This window comes from Clarias gariepinus, chromosome 18 (assembly GCF_024256425.1).
Source record: "Clarias gariepinus isolate MV-2021 ecotype Netherlands chromosome 18, CGAR_prim_01v2, whole genome shotgun sequence".
Taxonomy (NCBI): Eukaryota; Metazoa; Chordata; class Actinopteri; order Siluriformes; family Clariidae; genus Clarias; species Clarias gariepinus.
In genome coordinates, this window is record NC_071117.1 from 29,014,725 (window position 1) to 29,025,000 (window position 10,276).

The 10,276-nt window shown below is 40.1% G+C and overlaps 2 protein-coding genes across 3 annotated transcripts in view; both read left to right on the forward strand.

Annotated features, from left to right (window-relative positions):
- Positions 1-287: 287 nt before the first annotated feature.
- On the forward strand, positions 288-6,620 carry tlr2 (toll-like receptor 2). The gene is made up of 3 exons (XM_053476597.1): positions 288-361; positions 503-591; positions 3,530-6,620. The coding sequence occupies exons 2-3, from the start codon at positions 578-580 to the stop codon at positions 5,907-5,909; spliced, it is 2,394 nt and encodes a 797-aa protein (XP_053332572.1). The 5' UTR covers positions 288-361; positions 503-577; the 3' UTR covers positions 5,910-6,620.
- A 2,318-nt stretch (positions 6,621-8,938) lies between these two features.
- prkcba (protein kinase C, beta a) overlaps positions 8,939-10,276 on the forward strand; it is a 31,833-nt gene continuing 30,495 nt past the window's right edge. Inside the window, exon 1 of one of the 2 annotated variants that reach the window (XM_053476599.1) lies at positions 8,939-9,401. In XM_053476599.1, the coding sequence (XP_053332574.1) occupies positions 9,241-9,401 (161 nt within the window). In that variant the 5' untranslated portion in view covers positions 8,939-9,240. The remainder of the gene's footprint in view (positions 9,402-10,276) is intronic. The other variant, XM_053476598.1, reaches the window with a different exon arrangement.

Consider the following 10,276-nt stretch of genomic DNA (forward strand, 5'->3'; position numbering starts at 1 on the left):
CCTAATACTGAGACCTGCTGCAATCGGATGATTTAATTATATTTTTACACCAAAACACATAGAATTAAAAGAGAATCTAAAAACTAACATTTGAACATGAAATGCTAACAAACGTAACAAGCTACTTAAATTCCAGTGGCATTAAACTAATCGGCTAGCGAGTATGAAGAATGGAGGGGGAGGAGTTCATGTGTAAGTCATTTTCCTCACATCAGTGTGTATTTTTTATCTTTATAGCCTTGTGTTGTCTTCGTGATTTTAACAGCACTCATCATTGCCTTGATGTAAACAGTGGATGTGCGTGACGATGGATCAGCCAAGTGCGAAGCTTCCTCTTTTCAAATCCTCAAACTGTCGAGCAGTGAAGTGAAACAACTCCACATATCACACGTTTCATAGTTAAATAAATAAGAAAAAAACGAGAAAAGCTTATTACAAACAAGACTTTTATCTACTGGTGTACTGGATAATAACTACTGGTTTTTTTTTGTTTTTTTTTTAGTTTTGATTCTTCTTTAAATCAAATGCGACTTCAGGCTGATGTTTTCAGCTTCTCTACAGAAACAACACACCCAGCATGACAGCCATCAGGTAACATACTTAACTGCCACATTATATGCAAATAATTATCTTTAGTTTTTTAGATAGAAAACCATTTACAGAATAAAAAAATGAAACTAGCTAAGGATTTGTCAATGATAATTACATTTTATAGTATTCATGACTAATTACAAATCATCATAACACTCCATTGATGTTAATATTCTGCGTTACATAATGCACATTAGAACAATGTTTAAATGTATTGCATCACTTGATGACAGTTAAGAGGCTGGTAGAAGCTTTATTATTTTACAATATATGGAAATATTTCTGAATTATCAACCCAAACAATGACATCTTAAAAAGTAAAAATATCTTGAACACAAGCCAAAAATATCTAGAATTTCCAGATGAGACCAAAACAAAAATATTACGTACTAATGACTAATTAATTGAATTAATTTCAAGATTATGAATTAAAAATGTAAAGAGTGAAAGTTTGAAATATAAAAAAATAAATAAAAGCAGCAAGGTGCAGGATTTATAATTAAGATTTAAATCATCTTAAAATAAGCAGTATTTGTTTTATTTTTGCAGTATATTTTAGTTTAACTTTATACGAATTTATTTTTTTATGGATATCGTTTCTGTTGTTTATATACTGTAAAGTTTGTTCTTTTATTAAATGTGCACTAACATGGAAACTTTGATTTATAAATGTACTTAAATTTAAATTAATTGTAATTTTATTTTATTAATTAAATTTTTATTTTGATATTGTAAGATACATACGCTATGGCAAAGGTTTGGTTTCATTTTGGGATTAGATTTAGATCAGATTTAGGTCTGAGCTCAATCCAGTAATGCCTCTTATTCAATTTGAGGAACCAAATGTTAAAAAAGTTTTTTTTAAGTAATAATAATAATAATAATAATTCAATTCAATTCAATTCAATTTTATTTATATAGCGCTTTTAACAATGGTCATTGTCTCAAAGCAGCTTCACAAAGATGAAAGAAATTCAAAAAAATAAAATAAAATAATAAAAATAATAAATTGTGTATGTGTGAGAAAAATGTGTCTAGATAATAACGAGATGAATAAATGAAATTTCTCTGATGAGCAAGCCAAGGGTGACGGCGACAGTGGCAAGGAAAAACTCCCTGAGATGGTAATAGGAAGAAACCTTGAGAGGAACCAGACTCAACAGGGAACCCATCCTCATCTGGGTGATAACAGATAGGATAAATTATAATAATAATAAAATGTTATTATACAAAATACTTACTGATCAACCATAACAGTTAAACACAAAAAATGAAGCCCAGTAGTGCGTAGGTTTCCTTAAACCACTGGGGCGGCTCCGCAGGGTCTCTGGGGTGGTGGGGGGTTTTGGGTCGTGTCTCTGTGGTGTCTGGCACCAGAACATTTGCAGTGGATCCTTTGGGTGCTGTGGGTTGTGGGGCGGGGCCTTCGCGGATCAGACTTGTTTGTCCGGTGTGTCCCATGAGGCTCGATCAGATTGGAATCTGGGGAATTTAGAGGTGGGGTCGGCCTGTCACCAGTTCACTGGAGTAGAACTGATAAACAGTGTTAAACAGTTCACATGATGGTGGTGTTTATGCTGTGGCTGTAATTATTAACAACAATGAAAATATAAAGCAATGAAAAAAATTCCAAAAGATATTGCAACATTTATTTATTTTCAATGCTGATATTTAAACTTTGAATAATAGACGATCAACTTATTAACCAGTATTTATTTATTTAAATGTGATTAAGGTCAAATTTAATAAATACACAAAAAATTACAACTAGACAGTAAAGTATCTTAAATAATAATAAAAAAAAAATTTATTTTGGTTTGTTGCTGTTGTTTTTAGCATTAATAAACCACATGGAACCAATAGTTACGCATGAACTACTTCAAGCTACAGTGTTTATGTTCATTCAAGATGAGATTTCTTACAGGATATAGTCATCTGTAATTTGATTTATTTTCATTTTTGTTCTCTCCAATATCTGATCCACCATTTGTGTCCTGAGCATCAGATTTGGTGTCACCTATAAAGTATTTAAAAAATTCTGCGAATGTGAGTTTAAAAAAGGAATTTCTGAATTCTTCAGCAGTGCATTTAATAAGACAGACGGGTTCAGGGAGCGTCAGGAATCTCTGAGATTATTTGAAAGAAATAACTTTAAATCTGCTGGATCTGGTCTGATTAGAGGTTGTAGTCTGGACAAGAATAAAGGCTTCTTCTTCTTCTTCATTACCAACATAAAGATTGAGAATAAACCTTTTAGTTTTATGTAGAAATGTACAGTAGAATGTCGAACTGAAATGTAAAAAAGTTCCAGTTCAGTACTTATGCAAGACAATACATGAACAATACATACAGTATATTTAATTGATTCATATATAAACATCACTAAATGAATATATTTTTAAGTTTGTAAAGATATGCTTCCATTTATAGAACTATATATATTTTTTATGTTCTTGGTACCTGGCTGGCATGGAGGACTTTATTGATTGATTTTATTATTATTTTGTCATCTACTGGGTTACAATATGAGGTATGATGTAGTGTTCTGTGCCTTCCACTCAAATCTAAACATGAAAAAAGGATTAAAATTAGCAAGTAAACTGTATTTTTTCATTTAAAAAAAACAAAACAAATCTGTGTGTAATTCACTTCTTGTAGTGTTTTTTTTGTTTGTTTGTTTTTTGAGAAAAATCCAAGTCAGGCTTTTCAATAACATCTAGATCACTGCAGTTAAACCCAAAAATTAAAGGACTAAACTGCATTGTATTAATTAAGAATAAATCTAGTATAGTATGAGTTTAGTAGATAGCTGCTACATTGCTGCATAAAAAGGTGCTACAGTGGTTGTAATTTGGTTAATTAAGGTTAATCACTAATTAAACAAAATGGCTACCGTGAACAAAATACAAACATTTCATCTTTTTAATTTTTTTTGCAGGATGGAGGTGCCACTGGGCATATTCATCTGTTTTAGCCTGACTCTCTCTCTGACTCTGACTCAGACCTCTGAGAAACCAACCTGTAATGACTGCGATGAAGATCATTTCTGCAACTGTCGTGCCAAGAACCTCCTCCGTGTACCCATAGTTCCAGATGATGTTCTTTCCCTGGACGTGTCCTTCAACAAGATCGAGTCCATCACTCAGAGGGATCTGACCTGCTACACAGAGCTGAGAACTTTAAATCTGCAGAAGAACAAACTCAGCACGATCCACAAAGAAGCATTTCATACCCAAAGCAAACTGGAAGAGCTTGATCTTTCATTCAATAACCTGAAAAACATTTCCTCCCAGTGGTTTTCTGAGCTTCGGTCCCTGAAACATTTGAACATCTTCGGAAACCGGTACACCACTTTGGGATCCGTTGCCCTGTTTCAATTTGACGAAAACCCTGCACTGAGAACGTTACAGTTCGGTAACCCTTGGATCAAGGATGTGAAACAAAATTTGCTGCGTAATATTAGACAGCTGGATGAGCTGACGTTTGTCTGTGGTGACCTCAGATCGTATGAGAATGGAAGTTTCCAGACGATTCAACCCATCAGAGCGGTGTCAGTCAGCCTTTCGCAGTTGTTTCAGGATGATCCAGCACTCGTATCAAAGATCCTTCGAGATGTTTCTCACCCTGAGACATCACTGACCATTAGAGATGTCTCACTGAAGACACAAGAACTGATAGAACCCCTTAAAGAGGTGAGAGAAGGTTGCACCAGAAGTCTTACCTTTCAAAACATAATAACAACTGACGAGGCAGTCAGTCACCTTCTAGAGGTTTTGGACGGCTCTCCGGTGTCCTACATTGGCCTTGAGGATATTTGTTTAATAGGTCAGGGCTGGTGGGAAAAAGCGAGGAGAACACACCTAGAAAACCTGCACACGATACATATCCGCAACATAGAAATCCAGGGCTTCTTCAAATTTAGCAGCATGATCCAGTTAGCGTTCCTGTTGAAGCATCTCACCAAGATATCCGTCGTCAACTGCACCGTTTTTGTTATTCCCTGCCTGACCAGCTGTTTTCTTAAAAAGGTGGAGTACTTGGACTTGAGCCAAAACCTCCTATCAGATATCACCATGCAAGAATCCCTATGCAATGGAGACAGCCATATGCGCAACATTAACACTCTCAATGTAAGTCACAACTCACTGAAATCTCTCCAGCTCATGTCCCACCTGGTCACGAGTCTCGACAGGTTGACATCGCTAGATATGAGCCACAACAACTTTATAAAAATGCCACAGAGTTGCAGCTGGCCGGCAAGTCTCAGGTTTATGAACCTCTCCACTACAAAACTTCACCGCGTAACCCCATGCCTACCTCTCAGCCTGACCGTGCTGGATTTGAGCCAGAACTTCCTAACACAGTTCCACCTCCATCTTCCCAACCTTGTGGAGCTCTGGCTTACAGGGAACAGGATTATTTCCCTGCCGGAAGGTGGCCAATTCCCCAGCCTTCGCACGTTGTTTATTCAAAGCAACACGTTAAACATGTTCAACAAAAGCGACCTGATCGCGTTTCAGTCTCTCCAGGTCTTGGAAGCTGGTCATAACCATTTTTTTTGCAGCTGCGATTTTGTAGAATTCTTTAAAGGTTCTATTGACCACTTGATTACTCTGGGGGACGGACATCGCAGCTACATGTGCGACTCTCCGTTCATGTTAAGGGGTCTTACTATCGATAACGCTCAACCGTCAGTCTTTGAGTGCTACATGATCCTGTTAGTATCAGTCATCTGCTCCGTCACCATCATCGGCGTGATCGCCATCGGGGTCACCTGCTACAAATTTCATGTCTTGTGGTATCTACAGATGATGATTGCATGGTTAAAAGCAAAAAGTAAACCATCCGTGCAAAGTGGCGGCGCTACTTTTCGCTACGATGCTTTCGTATCGTACAGCCAGCACGATGCGGAGTGGGTGGAGGAAATCCTCGTGCCAGAGTTAGAAAGCTCTGAATCGCCGGTCGCTCTGTGTCTGCACCAGCGGGACTTCCTCCCAGGCCGCTGGATCGCCGACAACATCATCGAGTCCATCGAAAGTAGCTATCGGACCCTCTTTGTCCTGTCGGAAAACTTCGTGACGAGCGAGTGGTGCCGATACGAGCTGAACTTTTCGCATTTTCGGATCATCGACGAGCGCAACGATTCGGCCGTCCTGATCCTGCTGGAGCCCATCGCCAAGGAGACGATTCCCAAGCGCTTCTGCAAACTGCGCAAAATAATGAACTCCAGGACGTACCTCGAGTGGCCTGAGGACGAAGAAAAGCGAGAGGAATTCTGGCGCAATCTCCGAGCTGCACTTCGAAGGGAAGACTCGTGATGCTGATTCTGATACGTCATGGATCACACCTTCATCAGATTAAAAAATTATTATGAGGTTTTATTTTGTCTGTAATTTAAGGTTCTGAGATATGACCGTGAAGACCTCTTACTTGTGAATTTGGTGTATAATTTGCACTTATTTACTGTTAGAGCTCATTATTCCTCAACTGATCTACAGAATACACTCAAACACAGATTCAACCTCTGATTAAATTCTGCTCTCGATAAACACATGCTCTATCTATTTAAGGATCTTCAGCATCGGGGGCTTTCCTTTTTATGGTTAGCTTCCTCATAAAATGGAGAACACACACGCATGCACACATCTTATGAGTAATTTTTCAGTTATTCACTCAATGAAACCTTCCTCATGATGGTTAGATTTGTGTTGTCTTGTTTTAATATGATTTTATATCACAGAAGGGGAAAGATTATTTATAATTCACTTGTGAAAATAAACGCAGCAAGGAATCATTTCACAAATGACTCTTTCATTTTTTAACACGTCTGCTGTGTTCTGTACGTGTGAAATGCATTTCTCACAGTGATGTTACCTAATCGAGTGATCAGCAGCTCCTTTATCCACACCGCTGTTTAAACACGCTGTCTAGTGCAGATTTAGCCCAGTACATACTGTAGGCATTTGGCCTTTCATTCTCTTGCTAACTTCATTAGCTGGCTAGCTTATGTTAGTTCATACGATGTTAGCTCTCAAGCTAAAAAAAAAAAAAAAAAAATTATCCTGAGTGTGAATTACAGACCAGAGTGTCACTTTAATACAGTTTTCCTGCAGCAGTGTAGGGCTCACATTGTGGCGTGTGTGTGTGTGTGTGTGTGTGTGTGTTAATTACCAGATTACTGTCATGCTGTGTCCTAAACTGAAGGTTAATTGGGTCATTAGACGTTTCTGTATTATGATGATGATGATTATAATTATGATTATAACAGAGTTAAAACTCATTATTATTATTTTACTAAAACATGATAATAATAAAACTAAAAATTTGAAGTTAGTGTTACAGTAAGATGAGTACACACAGACTTTTTAGTATAAAAAGTATTGTTCTATATTTATTTATTTACTTATTTGAGACTTTAAAACAGAAAGATTCTCAAAAACAAATTGAATATTGTGTGTGGGGGGGGGGAATAAAGTATTTTAGAAAGGCACAGAGTTGACTGCGCCACCTGGTGGCCAATAAACTATGACAAATGAGCTGTGTTGCACAGAATTGTGTCCTGATCATCTCATCGCTATCAGAATCAGAATCAGGGTTTTTTTTTTTTTTTTTTTGTCCATTATGGTGAGACACACATGAGAAATTTGATTTGAAATTTGCTGTTTAAGGCTCTTAAAGTACAGACCAACATAAAACACTGTACACTTGTTGTAGACGAGACACAATACACAGTAAATACACAACATTCAATAACTATACAGATTATACAGATTAAATTAAGACCAGGAGAAAAAATTATTTAAATTAATTATTTAACAAATAAATAAATAAATAAATAAATAAATAAATAATAGTTTCTGAGGACGTAACAGATGTACATGAAGTGAGTGTGCAAGGTAGAGCAAATAACCGTAGTGTGCATCACTCCCTCCCTCACTCACTCACTCACTCATTGTCTCCACCTCTTTATCCTGTATACAGGGTCATGGGGGCGGAGCCTATCCCAGGAGACTTGGGGCATAAGGCGGGGTACACCCTTGATAGGGTGCCAATCCATCGCAGGGCACACAACACGCACAAACACACACACACACACACACACACACACACAAAGACACACACATTCACACACCATGGACAAATTGGGAATACAAATTAGCCTAATCTGCATGTCTTCGAACTGTGGGAGGAAACTTGAGAACCCGAAGCACACCCACCAGGCATGGGGAGAACATCCAAACACCACACACACCCTCATCATCATTTATCGCGGCTCGGCCACACCACACAGTTGTGTGCTTTTTAAGTATATTAATACCTGGATGCTGTAAAAAAAAAAAACATCATCACATTATGATATCATTCAATGTGATGTCACTCAGTGTGATGTCACTCAATATAATGTTACTCGCCAATTTACAACATAAGTTTAAGGTACGGTCACGGCTGAACTGTTTAAAAAAATCTAAAATCCCTTCACATCCTCATGCTGGTCCGGTTTGGTGGTGATCATATAAATCCCCTAGGAGGAGTATATGAATATTCCATTGGGTGCATTTTGCATACAACACAAAATAAATGACTTACTGTCGAGTAGAGCCCATGACATGCAATGTGAAGTTGTTCAGCTCAATGAGATCTAAATGTGTAGTACTGTACTGGGTTTCACATGTGTAAAAATCTCCTGTGATGGCCCTGGACATGGCCAGCTGCTCGGGCGTCTTAATGGCAGCAGATTCCAACCTGTGTGCTGATTTTCATGACTTTCTGAGCACGTTATGACCCACAAAATCAAAGGCTGCTGGGAAACACATAAAGAACAAGGGCACAATAATCATTTCTGTGTATGTAACAGATGTGTGTGCATAGGTAGTGCAAGTCAGTGCAGTAACGTCCGGTAGGGTGTGAGGAGTTTGTAAGAAGCATGTCGGTGCTTTTACACAATATACAGTACAAGAAGTTTGATTAGTGTAAATAAGAGTAATGTGCAGCAGGATGTCAGATGTTTGTAGAATCAGATCAGAACTAACATGCCTTCAGTACTCTTCTGCTCTCTTTAGTGCACTAGTACACCAGTGCGCACTGTAGCCCGTTACATAGTGCACTCTCTATGCACACTCTCTAGTGCGGAAGTGTGCTGTTTACTGTTTTGACAGTACACTGTTTTGGTACACACTGTTGGTGCGGAAGTGGCACAGGGTTTGTGTAGCGCACTGTGCAGTGCGGGAGCGCGCGCTGTGTGACACCGGGACCCGCGCGGGTCGGACCTCGCGCGCGTTGGTTTAAAACAACACTTCAGAAATAATCTTTTGAAAAAATGCATCATTCTACGTATACAAAAAAGGGGGCGTGACTTGGGGGGGGGGGGTTGTTGATTTCTTGCACCCGTAAAGAAGAAGGAGGGAAGGGGCGGAGCTTCCACCTAACCGGGAAGCGGAGCGCGAGCCGGAGCAGCGGACAGGGGGCTGCGCGCGCTGCCTTCGACCGGAGGAGATTTTTATTATCGGGGCTTCGAGAGTCTCATCATCATCATCATCATCATCATCCTCCTCCTCATCCTCCCCCCGCGGACTGGAGCGGTCTGTCTGTCTCTATATTTATATATAAGTCAATAATAATTATAATAATAACAGTCCTATAATCCCGGGCATGTCTGATCCCGGAGCTGACGGTGATGCCGGGGGCGCGCGCGGGTTCGCGCGGCAGGGCGCGCTGCGGCAGAAGAACGTGCACGAGGTGAAGGACCACAAGTTCATCGCGCGCTTCTTCAAGCAGCCCACCTTCTGCAGCCACTGCACCGACTTCATCTGGTGTGTGTGTGTGTGTGTGTGTGAGAAAGAGACGGGTTTCCTGCCTGTTTAAACGCGCATTCCATTTGTTTTATTTTGGTGTGTGTGTGTGTGTGTGTGTGTGTGTGTACAGTATATGAGTATGCCTTCGTGCGTGTGTGTGTGTGTGTGTGTGTGTGTGTGTATGTACAGTATATGAGCCTGTCTTCGTGTGTATGTGGTGTGTGTGTTTGTGTGTGTGTGTTTGCCAGTGCGTGTTTTTCTGCCTGTTTTGCGTGCGCGCACATGAACGCGCATTCTATTGGTTTGCGCATGTATTCGTTTTATTTTGACGCTATGTGTGTGTGTGTGTGTGTGTGTGTGCGCGCGCGCGCAAGCGTCTGGGCGGGTTGGTTAGTGGGTTTAGTCCCGCTATGCGTGAGCGCGCATGAGCCTTCCGTGTTCTATACACGCGCCACACACACACACACACACACACACACACCTGATGTACAAATTGCATGAAATGTGACATTATTAATCTTTTTGTTTTTAATGTTTAATGGAGCCGCCCCCCTGGGGTCTGGTCAGCGCGCGCGCGGTGTCGCCTCTGCTGACGGAACAGGATGGAGAAGTGATCTCGCGCTCGCGCTGCTTCTGCACTGCGGTCTGCATCAGGGTTCACGATTTTCTTAAAGCATCGGATCGACTCGTTGCGTAACACACACACAGGCACACGCACACACACACACGCACACACAGGCACGCACGCAGAGACCTGTAGCTGCATGCTCTTATCTTGCGTAAAAACGCGACAAACATCTGGCTCTCGCTGGTGTGTGTGTGTGTGTGTGTTCAGTGGGGAGGGGGTGGGTGTATTCTTGATCTCTATTACACACACAAACACACACACACTT